The sequence below is a fragment of the Balaenoptera ricei genome, chromosome 4 (genome assembly GCF_028023285.1).
Source record: "Balaenoptera ricei isolate mBalRic1 chromosome 4, mBalRic1.hap2, whole genome shotgun sequence".
NCBI lineage: Eukaryota > Metazoa > Chordata > Mammalia > Artiodactyla > Balaenopteridae > Balaenoptera > Balaenoptera ricei.
This window is the reverse complement of record NC_082642.1, coordinates 158,131,708-158,158,710: the sequence shown is the minus strand read 5'-3', so window position 1 is coordinate 158,158,710 and position 27,003 is coordinate 158,131,708. Positions and strand designations below refer to the sequence as shown.

Genomic DNA, 27,003 nt, shown 5'->3' with positions numbered 1-27,003 from the left:
CTCTTAAAATTAGTGGAACGAAAACAATTGACAATAGAGCTGTTCATTTTGCAACACGTTTTTAATTTTAATCAACCTAATGCAAGATTATTTCTTACACATGTTCCTCAGACGTTTCATAAATTTTTTTACCTAGGGTCGTATGTATAAACTCAACTTTAAAAAATTAAATTTATCTTAAAATTGACATTTGGAAAATATTAAACAACATGGATTTAAAAGCCAGGAATTTAAGCATTGGTCCTAAAAAGTATCACTTTAAAAGGCAGTCTCGGGAATTCCCTGGCAGTCCCGGGAATTCCCTGGCGGTCCAGTGGTTAGGACTCTGAGCTTCCACTGCAGGGGGCACCGGTTCCATCCCTGGTCGGGGGACTAAGATCCTCCATGCACCCCGGCCAAAAAACAAAAAAACAGAAAAACACGCAGTCTCCTCTCCATTCCAATCTAATCTGTTTTGTTTACCTTGCCTAACAGAGCCTTTCTGTAGACTTAGTGTTTACAGTTTGGCATTTCTGTTACACTAATTTTCTGGTTTTGAATGAGAGAGAAGTGAGTTTTCTAATTAATGGGCTTGTAATACTCATGCAAGAAAACGACAGTCTAGGAGACAGCAATTGAGAATTGATATTAGAGAAAATAAGTTAGTTGTCTAGCGATCGCTTAAGCCAATGCCTATTAAAAGTGAAGGTTTTCGTCTGTGAACACGCAGCTGACAAGTGGATGCCACGCGAGGCTGAAGAGCAGAGCTGCCACCCCCATCTGCTCAGGCGGGGTGAACCTGGAGGCCCGTCCACCCCAAGTCAGCACCGAGCGGTCCCCAGCGATCGGACCGCCCAGCTGGGAGGAAATGTTAGCGCCCAGGTCGGTTCTCGGCAGGTCGCACGCCGCGCGCCGCGCGCCGCGCGCCTCCACGCCCGCCGAGAGGCGTCCGCGCCGCCGAGATGCACCTGGACCCGGGCACCAAGGGGCTGCCGTCGGAGAACAGTCCTCCGAGGGCCGAGCGGAGGCGCCGCCGCAGCGCGCCGGGCCGGGAAGGGGCACCACCCGGCGAGCCCACCGGCGCGTGACCCCGCGGCGCCAAGCCCACCGGGACCGCCGGGCAGAGCGCGATCCGCGCCACCGCGATCCGCGCCCCTCCAGCCGCTGCCGCCTCCCCTCAGGGCGGCCCACGGGGGACGCGCGCCCCGCCTCGGGCCGGGGAAGGACGCGAGCGCGTGCGGCTCGGGAGGAGGAACACCGGGCGGAAGGCGCGCGCGGGAGGACCCGGCGGCGGTGGCGGCGAGCCGGCTGCCATCGGGCCCGCCCTCGTCCGGCCCCCCGCGCCGCGCACCTCCCTCGCCCCGCCCCCCTGCGCCTAGCGGCCAATCACAGCGCCGCGCACGTGACGAGCGCTGCCTGCGATGACCTCATCCCTGGTGTGGGATGACGTCAAATTCAAGATGGATGGAATCACAGCGGCAGCGGCGGCTGCGGCGCGCGCGAGCCGAGTGTGAGCGGGAAGGGGCCTGGCGTCTGCCTCGGGGCTGAAAGCCGGTGAGTAACTGTCAGGCCCCTGGCCCTAGGAGAACTGCGGGGCCCGTGGGAGGCCACAGCCTCCCCGCAAAACGCGGCCTTTCCTGACGTAACTCTGAGGTGATTTCTCTCCTCCTTTTTCTCTCCGCCGGCGGGTTGTGGGCTCGGAGCGCTTCTGCGCGTGCGCCGGGCCCGGCGCTCACCGAGCATGCCCCGGGCTCCCACGTAGCCCGTTTGCCTTCACACTGCGCATGCTCCTTGCCCGCACTTGGCCTCGCCCTCGCCACTGCGCACGCTCCGTCCCTTACTGGGCTTCCCTCGCCGGGCCCGGCGCTCCTGCGCCGGGCTGTTGGGGCGCCTTCCGGCCGCGGGCGCGTGCTCCATCCCGGGCAGCCGTGGAGGCCGGCCGGTGTCTGCCGGGGCGCGCGGGCGTACGCGGAAGCTGCGGGGCGGGGGGACCCCCGCACCTGCCGCGGCCCGCGCCCCCGCCCTCGCCCCACCGGCCCTCGAGCCCCGCCTGGCGGCCGCCGGCGCATCCAACCGATGACCCGAGTGGACTGCTTGCCCCGCCCCGCCTCGCCTCCTGGCCGGCCCCCCGCAGACCCCCGGGAGGACCCGTCTCCCCGATTCTCCAGCGCTGTCCCCGAGCGTCTCTGCTGTAATGCGGAGGGCCTCCCCCGCCGCTCGGGAAAGCCCCCGTCCGAAACCTGCGGCCGGAGGCGTAGGTTGCCGACCGGCCGCGCTGGAGACCCCCGCCCAGAGACCTCTGCTGGCCGGACTCCCCGAGATCTTTTCTCTTCTCGCCCAGACCGCTTACCTGGCGCGCGTTCACTGGGCCCCGTACGGGAGAGCATGGCTGTGACCGCGGGAGCGCCCCTCGGTCCTGGCCCTCCACGCCGGTTGCTGCGCGCTCCGACCGCAGCGCCGCGCGGTTCTGGAGGACGCCGCTTCGGCAGCACGGTTTAGAGGGGTGACCGTAGAGACAGGTTCTCCAGCGGGGCGGCCTGGCAGTGGGAGGTGGGGGAAGCGGTGACCGGAGCCCGCGCAGTGCACAGCACCCTGGGGTCTTAGGGCCGGAGCCACCAGCCCCGCTCACGCCTGGCATCTGGCGGCGCCAGGTATTCCGCAGCGTCCAGGACTGTTGACAGCGGTGACCCTGCGTCATCCATGGGGAGCCTGCGTTGTGGTCTGATTCCTTGTTCGGAAGAAAGTGGGTTAATCCGTGTCAGAAAGGTTTCTCGTTGACAGTTGCTTTTGAAAACTTTTACCCGCTGGTGCTTGGAGTAAATCCTTCATCCACCGTAATGACTAATAGTCATGACGTTTAAATATGAGTACCAGTAAATATCGATAGTAAAAAGAAAGTAGACATGGGGGGCATTGGTTCACTTAAAAATAACGTTGCATCTAATTTATTCTTCCTTTTTACACTGTTCGGTGTAGAGTGTGCTTCATTCTCTGGAAATAAAAGTTGGAAAGGATATGACCCCCGCCCCTGAGGAACCTGACGGTGTTCATGGCAGGGCATGTTAGGTGTGTAACAAAAGAGGGGCCGAGGTACTGAGAGGGTCTCTGGGTGAGGGGCGATGACTGGAGGAACCAAAGCCGGTGGGGATGGGGAGAGCAGACGCTAGAGCTGATCACGAGCAAGGCTTGACAGGGGCTGGTCACTGGCTAGAAAGGAAAGAGAAGAGGTTTCCAGTCTGGGAGACCCGCTGGCTGGCAGCACACCGAACTAAACAGGGAATGTGGGGACGGGCAGATGTGGGAAGGCAGGGTCCTAGGTGCCATCCTGGACAAGAGGGCTGCCCTGTGATGGACGAGTCCTGAGAAGCCTCAGCAGGGATACAGAGTTGGGAGTCATCGGCCGGTAGGAGCTAAGGCCACAGGCGCTCACACACAAAGCGAAGACCGCTGCCACGCGCTGCTCTCTGTGCCGGATGCTGGAGCAGCAGAGATGAGCCCGCCCAGGCCTCGAGCCTTAGTGATGGTTTCTCTCTTTGGCCAGTAGGCACCTGCTGGGCCTGCACTAAGCATTAGGAATACACAGCTGACAACAAGGGTTCTTCCTTTTAAGGACTCTCATGAGAGGGTAGATATAAAGGCAGATCATTCAACATAGTTGTGTTATTGCAGAGGAGACAAAGTATTGTGGTAGCTTAGATGGCTGAGCTGCTGGCCAGGAGCACATCACTAGAGCTTTGTAGAGATGGTGACGTTTGAGCTGGATCTTTCTGTAGAGGTTAGCCAAGTAAAGGAAAGGTAAGAAAGATAGTCGGTGGAAATTGGGTGTGCAGGTTTGTAGGGTAGATGCCGGCCGACCCTCATACTGTCCAGTAAGGGTGGAGAGGTGAATTGTGATCAGAATATGAAGACTCCTGCGTGCCAGTCTGTAGAGTTTGCATTTTATCTAGGGAGGAATGGAAGAATCAATATAGTATTCTGAAGGGTACTGGTGGGACCAGCTCTGCGTTAGGAAAACAAATAAAAGGCACGGTTTCCACTCCTCATCTAATCAGAGTGTCAGAGTACAGAAAAATCAACAGATATTATTGTCGTGTGAGATACCACGTTGGGCATTGCGAAGAGTGTCAGAAGACACTAAGTAGATTTCTAGTCCTTAAATAGCTTACATTTCCGCTGGGGAGACAGACAACTTAAGAGTATACGGCACTGAGTAAACACTGCGTAAGTGGTGTCCCTCTGTAATACTGCAGTGGAAAGGCGTTTGCTCATTATAAACTGCAGTGGTCAAGGAAGGTGTGTATATTAGTTAGCTGGGGCTGCCGTAACAGAGCACCACAGACTGGGGGCCCTGAACACCAGAAATGTATTTCCCACAGTTCTGGAGCCTAGACGTCCAAGATGAAGGCTCTGGCAGGCTTGATTTCTCCCCAGCCTTCAGCTTGTGGGCGGTCGTCTTCTCTGTCCTCACATGGTTCCTCTCTGTGTCTGTGTCCTTATCTCCACCTCTTACAGGAACACCAGTCACGTTGGAATAGGGCCCACCCTTAAGGCCTCATTACAACCTACGGTCTCTTAGAAGACCCTGTCTCCACATACGCTTACATTCTGAGGTGCTGGGGGTTAGGACTTCGACCTAGGAATCGCAGGGGACAGTCCAGCCCATGACTGAAGGCTTAATGGAGGAAATGGCCTCGAGCTGAGCTTTGAAGGGTGAGTAACGTTCAGCTGAGTGGTGTTGGGGGCGGGGTTAGGGGGGATCTGGGACATTGCAGATTGGGTGACAGAAGCAGCAAGACCTGCGGGTGGTGTCTCAGAGACATAAAGTATCTGAAGCAGGAAGTTATCATGAGGCAATAACTAAAGGAAAGAAAATTTAAAAAGTAGTTTGAAACCAGATTTACAGAGCCTTGAAGTCCATGTTTTTAAAGTTTTGCATTTTAACCTAATGGAGAACCTTCATTTTTATCATTTTATGTCTTTTTACTCAGGTCTTAGGTCTCAGCTAAACTGTCACATCGAGGCATTTCCCGACCATCCCCTCCAAACCCTGGTTACCTCCCCCCAGTCATAGCTCCCTGTTTATTTCCACTGTAGCTCTTAGCACAGTCCAAAGTTATCTTTTTTTACTTGTTTCCCTGTTCATCGTCTGATTTACCCCGATGGAAAGTGGGGGCCTTGTCTGTTCTGTGCGACCCTGTATTTCACGTGTGTCTAATTGTGCCTTGCACGTAATAGGGGCTCAGTAAAGAAGTTGAATTCATAATAGTAATACTTAATGTGTGCGTCCAGTGAATGATCAAAGTTTTGTTCTCAGAAGCTCAGTCAAGATGGATTTGGAGGGCATGACGGGAAGGACGAATACCACTTGGAAATCTTATTAGTCAGGGTCCTTTAATGACAAGAGCAGAAACTGCCAGGCCAGCTTGAACAGAAAAAGAAACTTAAAGGTAGAGAGAGGGCTGCTCTTGACATTGAAGGAAAGACAGAGAATTGGGCCGGGAAGCACAGAAACCAAGGTAACTGCAGGAGCCTGTGTGGCGGGCGCTGCCGGCTGCACCCTGAGGCCAGGGCTGAGATGAACCCGCTCCGCCAGTCGCTGCCTTTGTTGCTCTCAGCCCGTATTCCAAAGGAGAAAGTTCCTAACGGGCTGGGCATGGTTGTGCGCCCGGTCCTGAGCGAGGGGGGCGCAGCGCCTCAGGCTCCTCGGGACCGGGTGCTTCGGCGGGAGTGGCACAACAGGAGGCAGCTCTGTGAACCGGGGTGCGCTCTGCTGGGTGGGGCGGCGCGCGCACCCTAGACCAGACCAGCCCTCCTCGGGGGACACTAAGCCTGTGGCGAGATGGGGTCCCAGGGGTGACATCGCTGCCCTTGAAGGGTCAGGTCGGCGAGGCTGGCTTTGAACTCCCAGGCGCTTTCGAGGACGTCTGCACATCTGCATTGTCGCCAAGTGAGCCGTGATGAGGCGTAAGCTCAGAGCCGCCCGCCTGCCACCATCTCATAGTAAAGTCAAACGGAGAGAGTCAGGCTAGACCCAGAGGTGAGGGTCGGGGGTGAGCGGGGGGTGTGTTTATATCCCGAAGCCAAACGTAGATGCTTTGTTTTTCTAACTGCGTGTTTGCTTTGTGTTCTATGCATTCCTTCGCCCAGTGTCATGGTTAGGGCTATATAAGCAATCTCCAGCATTCCAAAGGATTGTGTGCCCAGAGTTCAGTTTCACATTAATGTTTGTATTAAAGAGAGATTCTCCTATAGATCTGGTGGTAAGGGTTTTGTGGGCTGGTCTTGGAGCAAGTTTGATTTACAATGTACCTTAGCTCTGATACCAGCCTCAGTGTTCGTCTCCAAAACTCGAAAGCTGGTGAGGTTATTTTGGTCCCTTCTCATCTCCCCTTCTGCGCCCATTGTTCCCCTCCTGGTGTCCTTTTATCCAAGTGTCTAGTTCTGCTTTGCTTCTGTTTATACCCCCGGAATGTTCTATGGTCCAGAATTGCCTACCTTTCCTCCATCTCCTTAAAAATCTCAACTTCCTACAGTTGGTATAAAGAGGGAATTATTTGCATTGAATTACGTTATATTAAGATATGAATTCCCTGCCCCTCTTAGCACTCGGCACCTGAGGACTTTGAGGTGGTGGTATGAAATAGTTTTCTGGAATCCAGTTGTGAAGTGCTCCGTAGCCATTCTAGGGAATTGGAACTTCATTCAAGCCAGGGGCTTCTGGAGACTTTAAGCTCTGGCACTATTAGATACATGTTTCTGGAAAGTATCTACAGTAGAATGGTGAAGAGTGGAACCTGTAGTATTGATATCATTATAATTGTCTGGTAAGCAATGAGTCCCCCATCTTCCCTCAGGTCCCCACTGTTCACTCATCGACCCTCCCACCCCTCGGCCAAATTAACTGCTTCCTGTAAACAGAATTCGCAGCACTCTTTGTATGCTTCGTTATATTTAGTCTTACATGTCTGTCCTACCATGGAAACGTTCAGGAAAGGAAGAAGAGGAAGGAAAGTGCCTGCGCGCAGACGGGAAACACTATATGTACCAGGAGCTTGCACACATACGGCGTCTTTTGTTCTTCGTAAGAATCCTGTGTGGTGGGCAGTGTTAGCCCCATTGAACAGGTTGAGGAAACGTGTACTCAGGTTGAGTGATCTTTACAAGGTTACATACCTAACAGGTGGCAAAGCCAGGATTTGAGACAAGTAGACTAATTTGAAAGTCTTTCCCGTGGAGCTATAGTGACGGCCGTGAATTGTGAACTGTAAAGATTCTCTCATTTTGAAATATCAGGAAACAACATGAAATAGAAACAATTTCGGCAGAGTTTGGGAAGATATTTGTGTGCAGGGATCCAAGTGGTAAGCAAGCCCGCCCCGCTTCAGGAGCTGGTTTTCCTGGGGGATTTCCTCCCAGCTTTTTCTGTGGCAAAGGGGCCTTTTCTTCCATGTTTCACCCACTTTTCTTGTAAGAGCACCAAGGTCTCCACCGTGACTGAAGTGGTGGCGGCAGCTCGGGCGCTGGAGGCTCGTGGAGACGAGCGGTGGGCAGGAGGGGCCGGGGATGCAGCGGCAGCGCGCGTGTCCACGTCAGAGCCCGCAGACCCGGCATGCGCTGTCCTCTGTGAGTCAGAGGTCCTGAGCGCCCACGAGAGATTGGAGTTTGATGACCCAGCAGACTGATGGAGGAGAAGGTACCTCCAGCACCAAAGCTGGCCTCACCTGAGGCTGAAGAGCAGAAAAGCAGGCGGCCTTGAGCGTTCAGTCTGCACATCCACCAGCTACCAAGGGTTTTCTGGATTATCTCGTGACACGCAGCAGTCGTGATTCTCACCCCCGTTTTTGCCTGCGTTCTTAGTGTAGCATTTTATATTCTTAATGAAGTTGTGAAGCTCAATAAATATACCTACTGTGTCATTAAAACACAGAAGTCCAAAATGTTAATTGTTTGCAGCTAGACCAGGAAAGGGGCCATTGTTAAGCTTTGATGATTGAATTACAAGGTAAAAGCAAGGGCTTTTTACACCTAGAGCCCTTGTCCTGGGCTCCTGAAGAAGATGGGAGAGGTCACCGTCCTCCGATGACCCTTGGGGGGCCTTAATTTTGCTCCCAGGGCCTCATGCCTCCACCCCCTCCCCCGCCTCATCACCCGCCCTCCCCTCCATGTGTCTTTTGCTCCAGCCAGGCACTTGGTCTTGGCTCTGTGTACTGGACACACTGCTCCTGTCCTTGAAATGTCCTTAACGCTTCCTTCCTGACTCCCATATTTTCTGACTCCTGCCTGTTCAGGAAACTTCTTTTGTAGAATCCCTTCCCTGACCTTCCTCTCACCTGGATCCAGTGCCATCACCTGTACTCCATCTGTACCTCTGCACCCTGCCCCCTGGTGCTTAGCACACCGGAGCGTGTGGTGGATTGACTTGTCCTGTTCCCACGCAAGACTAAGAGCCGTAAGGCAGGACCATGCTTGTCAGACTGCCACCCTCCCTGTCTGGCCAGTTCTAGCACATACTAGACCGGTGCCCGACCATGAGAAGTGTGTAACGTGATGACCAAGAATCCAGGCTCTGGGGCCCGACTCCCAGCCCCACTGTTAATTGACTGGGTGACCTTAGCCACACTACCTGACCTCTCGATGCCTCGGTTTCCTAATTTGTAAAACAGGGATGATGGCAGTGCCTAGCTCAGATGTTTATGTGGGAATTAAAAGAGGAAACTAGAGGTTGGTATGGTGTGCAGGTGAAGAGCATGGCCTCCAGAGCCAAGTCACCTGGTGTGAATTCTGCTCTGCTCCTTATTATCTGTGCAAACTTGAGCCTCAGGCACATAGCCTTAACCCTGTGTGCCTCAGCCTTCTCAACTGTAAAATGGGGATAATGATGGTACTACCTCCTAGGGTTGGTGTAAATATTGAGTTAAAGCCTGAAAACTGTTCACACTGTAAAATGGGGATAATGATGGTACTACCTCCTAGGGTTGGTGTAAATATTGAGTTAAAGCCTGAAAACTGTTCACAGTGCTACGTGGCAGAGTAAGCGCTCAGATGTTAGCTGCTGTTCGTGCCCGATCGGTGTCTAGGGAATGGTATGGAAAAATCAATACCTGGAGCCGTTCTGCACTGGTTATCAGGAATTTGGACATGCTTAGCCACTTTTCAAGCAGGCGCTCTCGTTGATGACTATAAATTAAGGCTAGAGTCAAATGAATAGTTTTAAATTCCAAATACTTTTCAGGGACAGTGGCTGTTCCTCTTACAACTCAACTCTGTGACTTATTTTTCCCTAATTTCCTGTTTCGTTCAAAAAGTATGGAAGCCTGTGGTTTAGGGGTTAGAAGCAGTTACTTAGAACAAAAATAGAGGTCACGATAATTTGAAGGAAGAAAAAGAAGGAAACTTTTCCGAACAATGAAAAGTGAGAAAATGCGGGTTTTTTGGCCTGTAGGAATAGGGGGCAGATGGTATGTGCATTAGCGTTGCTTCACGTCCAGGGATGTAGAAAATCTCACTCGGTTTAGTCCTCACGCAGTCCCTTGGTTTCTTAGTTGGGGTTCCCCCAAAAGCAGACCCTGAGACAAGGATTCAAGTGTAGATGTGTATTTGGGAAGGGATCCCAGGAAGCACAGGAAAGGTTGCAGGGGAAGTGAAGCAGGAAAGGATGCTCGTGAAGGGTACATTAGTGACCAGGTCCCTGCTCACATTCAGAACATCTAAACTGAATTCCTGAAAAAATTCTGAACCAATTTTCCAAGCTTCATCTCAAGGAAAGACATCCTTCCAGCTCTGGCAGAAACCTTGGAGACACCCTTAACGCCTCACCTTCTTTCCCTCTGCAGTCGTCCACCAGAAACCCTAATGGCTGTCTTTACCTCCACCGCTGCCCCGCTGCCCCGCTGCCCCGGGCACTGTCCTGTCTCGCCTGCATCGGTGCGGTGGACTCCTAGCTGACTTCCCAGCTTACACCCTCTCCCATGGTCCATTCTTTGCAACATAGCCAGAGGAATCTTTCTGAAACAAAATTCAGGTTGTCGTCATTCCTCTTCTCAGACTCTTCCAACAGCTGCCCTGGTAAAAAGTGCAGTCCTTCCAGCGGTCCCCCCCAGCCCTGCAGAGTGTCTCCTCAGGCTCCTTCAGTGTCGTCATCCACGGCTGCTTCAGCTCTGCGCCAGCCCTGCTCTTACCTCGTCTCTTCCCTGTGCCTATATGCTTGCTCTTCCCCCAGTGATCCTCATGGCTCATCCTTGCGTCCTTCAGGCCTTCTGAAATGTCACTTTGTTGAGTGAGTGAATAGGGGAATGTCGTGAAGTTCTGGTAAAATTTGTAGTGTGTTATAGGTGCTGAACAAATGGTAGCGATTATGGTTTTCTTTTCTGATTCTCACGGTAACATTATTATCCCTACTTTACGGTGGGGAAAACTGAGGCTCAGAGAGGTTGATTAGGTTAGAGCACTGACCTTCAAACTGTCTTAACTCTGACCCACAGGTAATCTAGAGAAGATTTAAAGTATATGGGAGGATGTGCATAGGTTATAGGCAGATACTACACCATTTTATATAAGGGACTTGAGCATCTGTGGATTTTGGTATCCGCAGGGGTCCTGGAACCAATCCCCTGCAGATACTGAGGGACCACTGTACATCTCACCCCAGTGCCCGCTTACATGTGTGGAAATGTATGCGTATAACTTGTGAAAGTTTCACAAGATCGTAGTCAGCCTTACTACATTTGAGACATTCGGACTTTTCTACTCTGCCCTAGTCATTTTTTTCAGTTGTTCACTTCAGACCACTAAATTGATTTTAAGAAACCCTTTTGAAAAGTACTTGTCCAAGCTTTTGATTCTGCATCTGCTGCTTTTCCCTGTGGCAACATCTGAACTAGCTGTCTCAAAAATTAATTGCACTAAAAATAGTGTTCAGAACACGGCTGAGTTATGAGTGTGGCATTATAAGCTTATTTTTTTCTCTGCTGACCTCTGTAAATGATGACAGGGGTTTCTTTGCACATAAATAGATGTGTGATTACAAAGACAGTATAGTAGGATTAAGGGAGAAATTTAAATAGCTAGTCAAAAAAAAGGAAGAGAAAATCTCCTTCTCAAGCACTCACCCTCAAGGTGAAACGATGCCAGGCAAGAATGAACCGCAGCTCGGTGCAAGCTGACCAAGGCAGTTGTCTGTGGACGGGCTCCAGGCGTCGTCTCTGGAAGCAAAGTCACATCTCCAGTCAAGTGGAGTCAGTACCTCAACAGGAGCCAGATCAGTGGTGAAGAAGACCGGGGATCACGCTTGGTCCCTCCAGGTGGTGGCCTGGGAAACTCTTCCCTGCAGATTCTCCTGAAGAGCGCAGAGGCTGGTTGACCAGCAAAGCCTGGTCCTTTGAAGCCCGAGGAGAACCTGCAAACGTGCGGGTACCGTGTTTGGTGTATCTCTAGCTCACCCTCTAGGGAATGATAAAACTGTCCAAATAGTCTTAGTTACTCTGAATCCATTTTATATTAAAAAATAAATGTCATAACTATTTTAAAGAACAAGATGGCATTATAAAACCAACCCAGAGAGACGAGACATTACCGTAGCAGCAGCCTGAGGGAAGTGTCAGATTTGGAGAGTCAGGCGTCCTCTCTGTGTGAAATGGCTTCATCTTCGTCAGAGGGTTAATCTGCACCCTTTTATGCTGAATTAAATATCTATTAACCCTGCAGTTTCTGAAAATTAATTGCACATTTGTCAAGTCCTTACTAGGTATGACATACAGGCTCATGTAATTTTCGCAGCAGCCCTAAAGGAGGGCACAGTTGTTACCCGTCTCACGTGAGGGACCTGCTAATCTGAGATGCTAGGGGACCACAAGGGAGGATCTCAACCCCAGCCTCTCGGCAGACACCCACCCCCGCCACCAGCCCCCCCAGGAGGCCTTTAGATCTCACCTTTAGATTTGAAGAGAGTTTCAGTGAAATCTCAAGTCAAACCCCTTAGTTTAGAATTAGTATAATTAAGTTTAGATCCAGGCTAAAGCTTCTACTGTGCTATTGTTGAAAGTGTAATTTGGTAAGAAAATAGTATTCGGATTGCAAGGTGTTTAGCATAAGAAAGAAAACAAACTTCTTTATTCTTTAATATTTCTAACCTTTGCTAAACACTTTGATGCAATAGTAATTAGCAAATGATTTTCCTCTTTCCAAATTCTCACCTATTTTTGAGACCTCTGCTTTACAGCCTATTGTTAATTCACATTGTGTTTAATCATATCCAGTAATAAAACTGCTTTCCTTTCAGAATTACGGACTCTGTGGGGTTCGGTACTTCATACTTACTCTCTGAGCCAATAAGGAATAGAATTAAGCCTCAAACGGATGTGGGCCCTAAATATGGATAATAAACCTTGTTTTCAAATATTGCTTCTCAACGTACCTGCTAAGTTGTAGCTGCCTTTTTGCTGGTATGGAAATGCCTGTTACAGACCTTAGTTCTTAAAATTCTTCAGTTTTAATGATTGATGACCTACTTAAGCCATGAGACTTGTTTCTGTATATTCTCCTTGTTATTTAAGTAAGATTGTTCATCCAGAAACCTCTTGTTGGGCCACAGTCCGCTAAGCATTGGCACCTGTGAGAAGACAGCTGACGTTCCGGGCCCTTGAGGAGCCCTCATCTGGGGGAGCTTCTCACCGCCCTGTTCACGGTGATCGCACATTTGTCTTTCAGGTAAGCCCGAGCATGGAGGGGCTGCTGCATTACATCAACCCAGCCCACGCCATCTCTCTCCTGAGCGCCCTCAACGAGGAGCGCCTCAAAGGGCAGCTGTGCGACGTGCTCCTGATCGTGGGGGACCAGAAGTTCCGCGCGCATAAGAACGTCCTGGCTGCCAGCAGTGAGTACTTCCAGAGCTTATTCACAAATCAGGAGAACGAGTCCCAGACTGTGTTCCAGCTGGACTTCTGTGAGCCAGATGCTTTCGACAATGTGCTGAACTACATCTATTCTTCGTCTTTATTTGTGGAGAAGGGCAGCCTTGCTGCTGTGCAGGAACTAGGCTACAGCCTGGGCATCTCCTTTCTGACCAACATCGCTTCTAAGACGCCCCAGGCCCCCTTTCCAACGTGTCCCAACAGAAAGAAGCCCTTCGCAGAAGATGATGAGAACAGTTCTCAAAAGAGAAGCGTCATCGTTTGTCAAAGTAGAAACGAAGCCCCGGGGAAAACCGTGAGTCAGAATCCAGCCGACCCGAGCCACCCTCCCCGGCCCTCGCCCGGCATCGCGGTCCAGGCCAACGCCAGTAAGGCCCCCGGCCCCAAGCCCACGGAACCAGCGCACCACGTGGCGGCAGCCGAGAAGAGTCGGCCGAAAGATGGCCCCGCGGGCCTCGCCGGGCCGTCGGAGGAGCCGAGCCGAGGCGGCCTGGCCAAGCGGGCCGCGGCGCCGCCTTCGAAGCCCGCGCAGGACCGGGCGGCCGCGGACGAGAGGCCGGGCGCCAGCGCTGCGCTCCCCAGAGGCGTGGCCGTGGAGCTGGCGCTGCGGAGCCCGCGGCCGCCCGTGCTGGCTCTGCGCGGCGCCCCGGAGACGCCCTTCCTGCTGAAGGAGGCGGGCCGCGGCGGCGGGCCGGGCGAGGACCGGAACCTGCTCTACTACTCCAGGCTGGGGCTGGTGATCCCGGCGGCGGGGCCGGCGCCCGGGGCCCAGGCCGTGGACAGGAGCGGCCCGCTCGTCAAGAGCCTCCTCCGCCGCTCGCTGTCCATGGACAGCCAGGTGCCCGTCTTCGCGCCCGCCGCCGACCTGCAGCCCCCGCAGGGCTCCTGCTCGGCCTCGGCCGACGCGGCGGGCAACGCGCTCGGCGCCTTCTCCCGGGCGCCGTCCTCCAGGGACGCGAGCGAGGCGGCGGCCCCCGACGCCCGGGCCCCGGCCCCGCAGCCGCACCGCCTCCGGTCCTTCAGCGCCTCTCAGCCGGCCGAGAGGCCGGGGGCGGCCCCCGGGCCCGAGGTGCGGGTCAAGGCCGAGCCGCGCAGCCCCCCGGAGCCCGGCGACATCATCCGCGTCACCGTGGGGGACGCCGCGGCCGCCACGAGGGACCTGGTCCCGCAGGCGGACGACGACCGGCAAGACGCGAGCCGACTCCCGGCCAAGAGGCGGTTCCAGGCGGACAGGAGGCTGCCGGCCAAGCAGCCGAAGGCCGAGGGCCGGGGCTCGCCGGGCGCGGGAGACCCCGGCGAGGAGCGCTCGGGCCCGCCTCTCCTCGAGGCCGACTTCCCGGGTTCTGGCTTGAGCAAGGACGAATTCGCTGAGTTGGAGGGAGCGAGGCCAAACAAAAAATTTAAGTGCAAACACTGCCTTAAGATCTTTAGATCCACGGCCGGCCTTCACCGGCACGTGAACATGTACCACAACCCCGAGAAGCCCTACGCCTGCGACATCTGTCACAAGCGCTTTCACACCAACTTCAAAGTGTGGACGCACTGCCAGACGCAGCACGGCATCGTGAAGAACCCGTCGCCGGCCGCCAGCTCGCACGCCGTTCTGGACGAGAAGTTCCAGAGGAAGCTGATCGACATCGTGAGGGAGCGGGAGATTAAGAAGGCCCTGATCCTGAAGCTGCGGCGCGGCCGGCCCGGCTTCCAGGGTCCCGGCGGCTCCCCTGCGCAAGCCATCAAGAGGAGCCTGAGGTCCCGGGCCAAAGGCGCGTACGTGTGCACGGCCTGCGGGAAGGCCTACCGCTTCCTCTCCCAGCTCAAGCAGCACGTGAAGATGCACCCGGGAGAGAAGGCCCTCGGGGCCGGCAGGGCCGCCAGGCCCAGGGAGCGCGCGGCGCCCGGGGGCCCGGCGGGCGGCGGCTCGGAGCTCTACCTGTGCCGCCTCTGTAACGCCAAGCTCTCTTCTCTTCTAGAGCAGGGGAGCCACGAGCGCCTGTGCCGCACGGCCACCGTGTGCCCCTACTGCAGCCTCAGGTTCTTCTCGCCCGAGCTCAAGCGCGAGCACGAGGGCAAGTGCGAGTACCGCAAGCTGACCTGCCTGGAGTGCATGCGCACCTTCAAGTCGGCCTTCAGCATCTGGCGGCACCAGGTGGAGGTGCACAACCAGAACAGCATGGCCCCGGCCGCGGGCGCCTCCCCGCCACGGCCCGACCTCAACGGCGAGGCCAGCGGCCCGGCCCGGCCGCAGGCCCTGCCCGAACCCGGCCGGGCCGACCCCGCCGCAGCCGCCGCCGCCACCACCACTGCCGCCGAAGACGACCCCGCGGGCGGCCACGGCCCCGAGCCTGTGAACTTCGACCCGGAAGACTCGCCCTGCCTCCCCGAAGACCTCAGCCTCTCCAGGCCGCTGAAGGTCCAGGTCAAAGAGGAGCCGGCGGAGGGGCCCGAGGAGGAGGCGCCCGAGCCCGGCGCCGCCCCCAAGGACCTGTGGCCGTGCGAGAAGTGCGGCAAGACCTTCCCGGCGCCCAAGCAGCTGGAGCGGCACCAGGAGCTGCTGTGCTCCGTGAAGCCCTTCATCTGCCACGTGTGCAACAAGGCTTTCCGCACCAACTTCCGGCTCTGGAGTCACTTCCAGTCCCACATGGCTCAGGCCGCCGAGGACCCGGCGCACCGGGAGCCCGAGGTGGGCCCGGGCCCCACCGGCTCCCCGTCGCCGCCCCCTCTGCCCCCGCCGCTGCCCAAGATCCAGCCCCTGGAGCCCGACAGCCCCACGGGCTTGCCCGAGAACCCGGCTCCCAGCGCCGACAAGCTCTTCGCGGCCCGGGAGTCAGACACGCTGTTCTACCACGCGCCACCCCTCTCCGCGATCACGTTTAAAAGACAGTTTATGTGCAAGCTCTGCCATAGGACATTCAAGACGGCGTTCAGTCTCTGGAGCCACGAGCAGACCCACAGCTAAAAGGCCGCCCGCCTCACTCCTGGGAGACCGGAGCCCCTCACCAGATTTCAGCCTGTGTCCTGAACTGTGTCATAAGGAACAAAGTGTCTTTCCAAAAGGAGTAATAAAGGTTGCAAACTGTCATGCTTGAATATAAGTTTGAGGTAAACTGATGTTCATCAGCAGTGTCCTTACTCAACCTAGAAAAACTCCAAAAAACCTTGTGCTCCTGGACCTTACAGTCACAGGATGACTTGACTTCATTACTGTTGAAATTTGTTCTTGGTCGTTTGCATGGTTCCTCATTCCATGGTATCAGTATAATCTTTTACTTGAGGTGGTTTGGGTTTTTTTGTTTTTACTGATTTGCAATTAGTGAAACACTGTTCAAGTATTTCTTCTTTTGATTCTCTTAAGACGCCTAAGTTCTGGTTAAATCTCAGCCGTGTTTGTAAGTCGAAAATGTATCGGAACGAAGTGGAGTAGTTTGCAGTATTAAGATCTTAGAATACTTAAGCAATAAAAAATGATAAACCTCAACTTTAATAAGTTATCCTGACACTTGATAAAAATAAATATTTGGTATTTTGTGGTCATTGAGAACTCTTTTTTGTATGAAAATTGTGAGAAATATAAATCAGCAATAGTAATACTTAGATTTTTATAAAATAACAAAAACTTGTTCTTGGGTCATTTCATATAATTAGTGATGGAAGACTTGGGAAATGAAAACATTAAGATTTCTGGAAGCCCTCCATGTCGGTTTCCAAAGCTTCGGTAGTGGCGGGCATGGTAACCAAAAGTGCTCTGTCACGGCTCGGAATTCAGACCAGCATCGAGGGGCTGTGCGTATTTGCTTTCCTCTGGTTTGTGCTGTCACAAATTGAAGCTCTCAGTGTATTGGGACAGAAAACAAAGATAGCATATGGCACAAATTTTGAATTTAACAACATTAGGATAACAGGTAAGGTCAGGACATATATTTACATAGATCCCAAGCCCCCGGAGTGAGTACAGCTGCTCTAAATCCCAAATTACCGTTTACTTTCAGAGACTTGAAGCAGAGGGGGAAGCCACACTGCAGTCTCCACATGCTTTTCAAGAACAATATATACAATAATCAATTTTCCTGCCTCTTTGTCTTGTGATTTCTGTTAGAATTTTTTGGAGTTTATGGTGGTAAAGTGTCCACAGTGAAACCATTCTGCTTTCTGCTTTAAGTCATTGCTTAATAGTCCATAAATATGTATTAAAGTACTATCAAGGGTCCAAAATTAGTGTTTGCTACTTATTTTGGCCCATAGGGCTTGGGCTTCTTTTTCTTTTTTTTAATTTTGTGTAAATTGTAATTCAAAGCCTTTCGGTAGGTGTAATCCAAAGTTCAGTGGGGTGTTTCAAAAGGAAAAGAAGTTTATTTCATTGACAGGGGTGGGGAAGTGAGATATATAAAAGCAGAAATATTGTTGAAACCCCTAAATTCTTTCAAGGTAATGATGGATTAAGCCTCCAACTTTATTAATTTTTTTGCAAGCTGTTCTTTCAAATAAGAAAGTCAGCTACTGTGACTGAGAAGTAATCTGCTGAGTGCTTAAATTGGTGCTCTAGCAGAAGTCTACTCATCAGTCCATAACCCGCATTCCATACCAGCGGTAGGAAGGGGATTCTTACTTTTTTATTGAAACACAAGCATTTTTATAAAATTCTAACTGACTTTGTACATTGTAGAAATTACATATGAAATTTTGCCTTTTATTCTTTCATTTGGAAACTATCAAAAGTCCCCGAATATGGTTACTTCCTATTTTTGTTCTTAAATTTGATGGAGAAAGTAAAATAAAATCAAGTTGCAGTTATTGATTATTGCCATCTTTATGTTTTCTTGAAGAAATCTATGCATTTTAAAGACAAAACGAAAGCATGTGATTTTATGTGATGGATTACTGTTCTTTGAACTCACTGCCTGTATAATGTGGTATTTCTTACTCTGATCGTCCTGGTAGCTATCACTTCAAAAAAAGCCAGTTTCCTTCAGAGTAATCGTTACTTATGGCTGTGGAAGGATGGGTTAGTAATTCCATGATACGTGGGATCTTGGCATTGTAAATTCAGGATCCCAGGACTTGAACCTTTATGCTACATTTTTGAAGACTTTTTAATAACGTTAATTAATAAAAAATATTTTTGATCTAAATATAGGCTCTGCATATCTGTTAGATTTTTAAAATTGCCAGTGTTTGGTCTTGTTCACATTTTTGTCCAGGCAAGGAACATAAGATTTCAAAGAAAATTTTGAACCAAAAACATTTGTAATGCAGTTCTGGTTTTTCTATTACTTTTTATACTGTACCTTAAAAGCATCAGGCTGAAAGAGTTTATTTTGGTGGTCACAAAATAGGCTTCCACTCATTTAACTATTTTAAATGTTAAGATGTAAAATAATGAAAGACACATAAATTGCTTTATTCAGTAAAGTTCTGTTTAAGAATGTTTATCTCAGCCAGTAGGCAAATACTTGGTATAAGACAAGTTGGCCTTTTCTTGCTGAAACATGTTAGCTAGTAAAGATATTCTTGAAAATTTTTTTTTCTGATTGTAATTAATTTTTGAAAATGTAGAAAGCTCATTATTCCTTGTAAGTATTCAGGATGCCTGCTTTTTTATGCAATTGTGGAAAGAATGTCAGATGTTTTAATATATTCTTTGTTAATCTGAAAACTTGTTATTGAATCGTTTTCTTCATTTGGGGGAGGGAGGAACACCACAGAAAGTGTGTTTTTATCCAAGTAAGCAATGGAGGTAACAAATCATATGCATTTTTTTACAATAAAAATATCTAAAGAGTAATAGAATATTCACCTTTAAAACTAGTTGTGGTTAGTATGCGTTTATAATTTTGTCAAAATATACAGCTAACAGTTCGACAGTGACGTTGTCTGCATTTGTAGGGAGATGGATGTGGTTCCTGGTTTTCTGTTTGGGAACAGAGCATCATGGCCTTCTCTTTGAAAATATGCCCCAGCACTTAATCGGTGATAGTCTGATCCACACACAGCACCCATTGGTGCTAAGAGTAGAAACTGAGACAAGAATAAAATGTGCCCTTTGGTGGAGAAAAGAGGTGTAATCAGGCCGGCCGGACAGTCGGATGAGGGAGGGACAGGAATGGACTGATCCAAGTTGGCCTTTGTTCCCTCAAACTGTGGGTGTGGGTGTGGGTGTGTGTGTGGGGGTGGGGGGATGTGTGTGTGTACAGCCAAAATCTGGAACTTTAGGAAGTAAAGTTATTTTCATTTTCTTACTGCAAAAATAATGTCATTCATAACAGGTTTCTTTATAAATTGCAGTCATTAATATTGGAATGTTACGAGTCAGTTTATCAATTTCTGATGTGTCTGATGTTTTTTGCAATAATTGTGAAAAGCATTATTGATTTAAATAATGCTAGCACATGTTCTTTAATAAGTTCTTTAACACTGGCGCTTTTTTTTTAAGTTTTACAAATAGGTTTTTCTCTTGTGGCTTTAGCACTTTAAGTAACTTGACGTTTGCATAGTTTTTGGGGTGCCCGCTCAGTGCTTCCCGGAGTGTGCGCTAGGGCGCCCCGTTGCCACGTGACTGGGGGGAAAACTCACTGTCCGTGTTTAGATTCTGGAAGAGAAAAAATGAGTCAACGTCAGGTTTTTTAAAAATTCCATTTAGAGACAGTCGTTTGGGAACCAAAGTATTTTACTGTAAATCTTTAAAACAATTGAATTCAGTGCTGTTTAGTCATTTATTAGTGCTGTCCAGATTTTCCACAAAGTTATACTTGATTAATACTAATTCTCAAAAGGTGATCATTTCTTATTGACATTAATCAAGGCAGTTTCAAAATTTCCATTGAATGAATGCTTATTGCTAAAAGAAAAACAGATGTGGCTTTATAACTGTGTGTATTTTGTTGTCATATGGCTCAGCAGAGAAATCATTCTTCAATTTTATTTAGGAATAAGCTTTTTTGGACTGAAAACTCATAGTAAAATAGGACTTCTACCTAATGTTAAGCCATTGCTTATTTGTATCAAATTATCTGTTTACTTTGCTTAAATCTGGACTAAGGTTGATTGGAGTCAATAAATTTGTACTGTATTTTGTTTTGAATCATGGTCTCATTGGGATGTTTTGGACTTTTATGATATAATTAATAGAGTTTAAATTTATGAAAATTTAATTTATGAGATAAAGCCCTCCTCTTTGGGTAGTATGAATAGCCACTTGAGTCGTGAGAGAGATTTAATTCCCCTACCGCTCCAGGTGGCTTGTAGAATGAAATTTGCACTGAAGCTTAAGTTACTTGGGCACCACAAATACATGATAATTAAAACCCCATCGGGGACTTCCCTGGTGGTCCAATGGTTAAGACTCTGCACTTCCCCTGCAGGGGGCGTGGCGTGGGTTCGATCCCTGGTGGGGAAACTAAGATCCCACATGCCACGTGGCGAGGCCAAAAAAAAAAAAACCATAAGCGGCAATCTTTATCCACCTTTTTTTTTTTTTTTTTTTTTTTTTTTACTGTTCAGATGAGTAGTTTTTAAGCTGATTGTGGGGTAAATGCATGAAAGGAACGTGTTAAGCACCCTGCGTTGACATTTCAGCATAGCAATCGATAAACTAGTTTTGTTTCATATTTTAAGGGTTTCCACGCAGCAGTATCTTTTATCATTCTAATCTAGCTCTTCCAAAACACCAAGACGTGTTCACTCCTTTGCTGTTAGCTTTCCCTGTAAGTGAAGAGTTGGGGTGACCAATGCCGAATCCATCCATCTGGGCTTGCCCTCGCCTCTTCCCGTGGTTTTGTTTTCCCCGCCTGATATCCCAAACTAGCCTCTCCTGGGAGCCTCTGGTTAAAAGTTTCTTGAACACACTGCACCAGGAATAAGTGGTTTAATCTTTATTTTAATCTGCTTTAGCCCTGCTATTCAATTTGCCACCAAATTTTGTTTTGTTTAAAAAACTTAGGTTTGCCTTTTGTTCTTAGTAATCACGGCTTTTTGAGGTTGGGATTGTGGCACTCCTGTTGCATCCTGGGTCTTAGACACACACCCAAGACGGCAAACGCTTGTGGTGACAAAACCATGTCTCCAACATGGAATACTTCCCCAGGCAGAGGCCAGATCTTGGCTCTGTGAACCGTGGAAGTTGAGTGGCAGGTATTCCTCCTACACAGCATTTGTCTGGGGAAAATGTTCCCCATGTTGTCACAGAAGCACTTTAAAAATAAAGCCTGGTGTAGCCCTGCTGTAGCGTGAACTTGGCTATGGTGATCGGCCATCAGCCCCTACCCTCTGCAGTAGGGTCCCTGGGTCCGTTTGTTGACCTCACAGTAATGCAAACCTGCTTTTCAGCCAGCTGAATGTCTTAGATCCCACTTACTGTGGTTGGCATCATTTCTTCCAGAAAATACTTCCTTCCCCTATCCACCCACTCCTCACTCCAGCCCAAAGTAGTCGTCCTCCTAAGTGTTCCCGTAAGACCCTGGCACGGTCCTGCCATTCCCCTTGCCACCTCCGTCTAAACATGTATGGTTTATGCCACGAGGCTGGGAGGGGCCCGAGGGCAGGGGCTGTTATTATCCATCCTCATCTCCAGGGCCAGGCAAGGGAAGGGGTCTATTAAGTATTTGATAAATAAATGCAGCAAAAAAATCTTGTCTGAGATGAAAGACAACCAGACTGATGATTTTCAGCTAATATTAGAAGGAGACTTCCTGAATACCTCTGCATATGTTCCCCACAATATTTTGATTCAGCTACTCAGTAAGAGACCCAGAGTGTATTTTAATTTTTACATGGTTCTCAGTAAGCCCGAGGAGGAATGGAAATGTTCCATTAGCAGGTCTTAGGTTGATGAGCCCCTTGAACTGTGTAGACGCATCACCCTTGTGCTGCTCTCGCAGTTCTGGGTGTGTGGCCCAGCACTGCTAAAGTGCCCGTTAGGTCACGCCAGTGTGGCCAGTTGCCTGGTAAGTTCATCAGTAAACCTAGGAGTAGCAGTAGCTAATCGACAGCTCTTCCTAGTATTGTGGGAATAACTCATGCTGGTACTCACTGCATGTGAAGCACGGCGCACGTGTGTCTGAGAGTCTGTAAAATAGCAGCAGGCTCGTTTTCCTCCCATATTATTTTTGACTTTCCCTTCCTGCCCCCTGCTCCCCCGCCCCCTTCTCAGATAGCCCAGTACTCTCTGGTCTCCCTCACTCTGGAATATTCCTCAGTCTGTCTTTGACTTTTATGGCCTTGATCATTCTGAAGATTGTGGACCAGTCATCCTGTAGATTCCCTCAACTGGAGTTTGTCTGGTGTTTTCTCATGATGAGACCATGTCATGCATTTTTGTACCAGAATGTCACAGAGGCCGTGTTCTTTCCATGTCAGCCTATGGGTGGCATGCGACGCCTGTTTGTCCTGTTGCTGGTGGTATTAATTTTAATCATTCAACTGAGATCTTTTCTACCAGGTTTCTTCATTATGTTTTTCCCCTTTGTTGTTAATATTTTGCAGGGAGACGTTCTGAGACTATGTAAAATCCCATTATTCATCTCAGTTTTACCCACTAACTTTAGCATCTGTTGATGTTTCTGTGTCTTGCCTGAATTATTTTTATAATTGTTTCCAAAGGGAGATTTTCTCAAACCTTCATTCTTTCTTCATTTATCTGTGGGCTTTCTACTGCAAGAAATTAATTTGTTCATTTACTTGTTTATGTGTTGTGGATTCATGGATTCCTGTTCTATTCAATGGGTTACAATCAGTTGCCACCATTTTTATTTTCATTTTCATGCTCAGGTTATCCTAGATTTAGCCAGTGGGAGCGTTACACTGGCTTCTCTGACCTTTGGCATGTCCCCTTCATTCCTTGAGTATCTTCTCACTTCCTAACACATCAAGATGTTCCAGACCCATCTCATCCCTTCTCTGCCGGAGCCTGGAGAGTCTGATTCTTTTTAGTGGAGAATGGTGTTTGAAGACCAGGATCTGGGCGTTGAGCCTGCTGATTCTAAATAACGTGTGGGTGCTCCCAGGCGCTTCTGTGGACAGAGGCTTAAAGGGGGAAACACACACACGCGTCTGAATTTATCTGTGAATCCTGTAGACCTACTGACATATTCAGAAATCTGTGAGTTCACATCCATAGCTTCGATTCCAATCCAATACCACACGATGTGCTCTTTGGCCGCCTCTCTCCAGGTTTGTATCTCTCCTCTGTGACGGTGAGAAACTCAGCTCCCGTTACGTCAGTTTCCCTGCCATGTAGCCGATCTCCAGCCCCCCTTGGGCCTGCTTTCCACCCTCAGGCTGACTGCCGTCCACGTGGGGATCTACCTTATGGCTTTTAACGAAGGAGAGAAGGATGGAAGGAAGGAAGGACGGAAGGAAAGGAGGAAGGACGGAAGGAAAGGAGGAAGGAAGGAAGGAAAGGAGGAAGAAAGGAAGGGAGGGAGGGAGGAAGGGAGGAAGGAAGGAAGGAGGGAAGAAAGGAAACAAGGAAGGAAGGACGGAAGGAAAGGAGGAAGGAGGGAAGGAAAGGAGGAAGGAAGGAAAGGAGGAAGAAAGGAAGGGAGGCAGGAAGGGAGGAAGGAAGGAAGGAGGGAAGAAAGGAAACAAGGAAGGAAGGAAGGAAGGAGGGAGGGAGGGAGGACTATAATTGTTTCTTTTTCCTTTCAGTTCTATCAGTTTTTATATCATGTAGTTTAACACTATGATATTAGGTGCATAAGTGTACAGGGTTGATTAATTGACCCCTTTAACATTTTTAAAATGACCTTCTTTATCTACTGTGAAACCTACTTCATTTGTATTAATATAACTACTCCAACTTTCTTTTGACTAATTTTAGCATGGTATTTTTTTTTCCGTCCTTCTACTTGTAACCTATTTGTGTCGTTATATTTAAAGTATATTTCCTGTAGGCATGTATTTGGGTACTGATTTTTTAAATCCAATCTGACATCCTCTGTCTTTTAATCAGGGTATTTAGATCATTTACATTTAAGGTGATTATTGTTATGGTTGCATTTGAATCTACCATCTTATTATTCATTTTCTAATTATTTCACCTATTCTGTGTTCCCTGTTTTCTTTTTTTGGATTAACTGAGTTTTTATGATTTCATTAATGTTTTTTAATTACCTTACCTTATGGGTGATACAAGAATTGACAGTATATGCTTCGCAGCCTTTGTGCTCGGTTGTCATACATTTCATGTCTGTGTATGTCATTAGCCCCACAATACATTGTCATTATTTTGCTTTAAATGGTCAATTACATTTTTAAAGGAATTTAATTAATAAGAAACAAAGTCTTTATATTTGCCCATATAAGTTTCCATTCCTTGAGCCCTTCATTTCACCTGCAGATCCAAGTTTCCATATGATATCATTGTCCTTCTGCCTGAAGGACATTAACATTAATATTTCTTGTAGAAAATGTCTACTGGTGCTAAGTTATTTCAGCTTGTGTATGTCTAGAAAAATCTTTATTTTGCCAATTTTGTTTATTTTTTATTGAAATATATTTGATTTACAATATTTTGTTACTTTCAGGTGTACAGCAAAGTGATTCTGTTATACATATGTATGTATATATTCTTTTTTTAAATTCTTTTCCATTATAGGTTTTATTTTGCCAGTTTTGAAAGATCGTTTTGCTGGGTATAGAATTCTAGAATAGATAGGGTTTTTTTTCCAGTACTTTAAAGATATTGCTTCACTGTTTCTACCTTGAATTATTTCCAGTGAGAAATCTGCTCTCCTTATCTTTGTTCCCATATACATAATATACCTATTTTGCTTTTAAGTTTTTCTCTTTGTTATCAAATGTTATTTTTTTTTTTTTTGTGAGAAGAGTGGCATTGTTTTACATTAAGTTCTTTTAGATAAATTTACATCACATTTCTTTTTTATTCAAACAGAAAGTCACAAAAATTATAATCATCCTCATCAGTTCACTCAGTCCCATGTAATTAATTTTTTTTCATCTTGATCTTTTGTTAGCAATTTTATGAATTCATCAGTTTTCCATTAGAGTTCTCGAAAGGCTTATTCATTCAGTTCAGCAGTATAGTCAATTACCAGAAACCTGTACTTGTCAGAGTCTTTTCCATGAATTCCTTGAAGATGAAACCCTTTTATAGGAACATTTTTGCAAAAGCATCAGAGTACATCCAGAACTGTCTGTAAATGACAAAAGACTTAAAAATGACCACGGTTAAAGATTTGATGAAAGTTCATAATAATGCAATTGACAAGGAAATTTTGTTATTTCTGAGATATACATTTTAAAGTAATAACTAGAATTATGACTTATAACTTTATACCAGAACATATAAGGTTTTTAGGAATTTCATGTAATGTCTGAAATATTTATATTAACATATTTCCATACAAATAACCCAAAGAAAGTTTAGTATTAGTTTTTCGTGTTTTTTTCTAATTTTTGAATTTTATTTTATTTATTTTTTTATACAGCAGGTTCTTATTAGTCATCAACTTTATGTATAAAACACATCATCATACACATCAGTGTATACATGTCAATCCCAATTGCCCAATTCAGCACACCACCATCCCCACCCCCCTGCGGCTTTCCCCCCTTGGTGTCCATACATTTGTTCTCTACATCTGTGTCTCAACTTGTGCCCTGCAAACCAGTTCATCTGTACCATTTTTCTAGGTTCCACATACATGCGTTAATATACGATATTTGTTTTTCTCTTTCTGACTTACTTCACTCTGTATGACAGTCTCTAGATCCATCCACGTCTCAACAAATGACTCAATTTCGTTCCTTTTCATGGCTGAGTAATATTCCATTGTATATATGTACCACATCTTCTTGATCCATTCATCTGTTGATGGACATTTAGGTTGCTTCCGTGACCTGGCTATTGTAAATAGTGCTGCAATGAACACTGGGGTGCATGTGTCTTTTTGAATTATGGTTTTCTCTGGGTATATGCCCAGTAGTGGAATTGCTGGATCATATGGTAATTCTATTTTTAGTTTTTTAAGTAACCTCCATACTGTTCTCCATAGTGACTGTATCAATTTACATTCCCACTAACAGTACAAGAGGGTTCCCTTTTCTCCACACCCTTTCCAGCATTTGTTGTTTGTAGATTTTCTGATGATGCCCATTCTAACTGGTGTGAGTTGATTCCTCATTGTAGTTTTGATTTGCGTTTCTCTAATAATTAGTGATGTTGAGCAGCTTTTCAAGTGCTTCTTGGCCATCTGTATGTCTTCTTTAGAGAAATATCTATTTAAGTCTTCTGCCCATTTTTGGATTGGGTTGTTTGTTTCTTTAATATTGAGCTGCATGAGCTGTTTATATATTTTGGAGATTAATCCTTTGTCCGTTGATTCGTTTGCAAATATTTTCTCCCATTCTGAGGGTTGCCTTTTCGTCTTGTTTATGGTTTCCTTTGCTGTGCAAAAGCTTTGAAATTTCATTAGGTCCCATTTGTTTATTTTTGTTTTTATTTCCATTACTCTAGGAGGTGGATCAAAAAGATCTTGCTGTGATTTATGTCAAAGAGTGTTCTTCCTATGTTTTCCTCTAAGAGTTTTATAGTGTCCGGTCTTACATTTAGGTCTCGAATCCCTTTTGAGTTTATTTTTGTGTATGGTGTTAGGGAGTGTTCTAATTTCATTCTTTTACATATAGCTGTCCAGTTTTCCCAGCACCACTTATTGAAGAGACTGTCTTTTCTCCATTGTATATCCTTGCCTCCTTTGTCATAGATTAGTTGACCATCGGTGTGTGGGTTTACCTCTGAGCTTTCTATCTTGTTCCATTGATCTATGTTTCTATTTTTGTGCCAGTACCATATTGGCTTGATTACTGTAGCTTTGTAGTATAGTCTGAAGTCAGGGAGTCTGATTCCTCCAGCCCTGTTTTTTTCCCTCAAGACTGCTTTGGCTATTCGGGGTCTTTTGTGTCTCCATACAAATTTTAAGATTTTTTGTTCTAGTTCCGTAAAAAATGCCATTGGTAACTTGATAGGGATTGCGTTGAACCTGTAGATTGCTTTGGGTAGTATAGTCATTTTCACAATATTGATTCTTCCAATCCAAGAACATGGTATATCTCTTCATCTGTTGGTATCATCTTTAATTTCTTTCATCAGTGTCTTATAGTTTTC

At 47.9% G+C, this 27,003-nt stretch overlaps 1 protein-coding gene across 10 annotated transcripts in view; it reads left to right on the top strand.

The window, feature by feature from the left end:
- Positions 1-1,426: 1,426 nt before the first annotated feature.
- Positions 1,427-27,003, top strand: part of ZBTB21 (zinc finger and BTB domain containing 21) — a 36,446-nt gene continuing 10,869 nt past the window's right edge. Inside the window, exons 1-4 of one of the 10 annotated variants that reach the window (XM_059921617.1) lie at positions 1,427-1,533; positions 2,956-3,045; positions 4,492-4,689; positions 12,685-19,962. In XM_059921617.1, coding sequence (XP_059777600.1) covers positions 12,697-15,843 — 3,147 coding nt within the window. In that variant the 5' untranslated portion in view covers positions 1,427-1,533; positions 2,956-3,045; positions 4,492-4,689; positions 12,685-12,696 and the 3' untranslated portion in view covers positions 15,844-19,962. The other 9 variants (XM_059921618.1, XM_059921616.1, XR_009503019.1 and 6 more) reach the window with 9 other exon arrangements.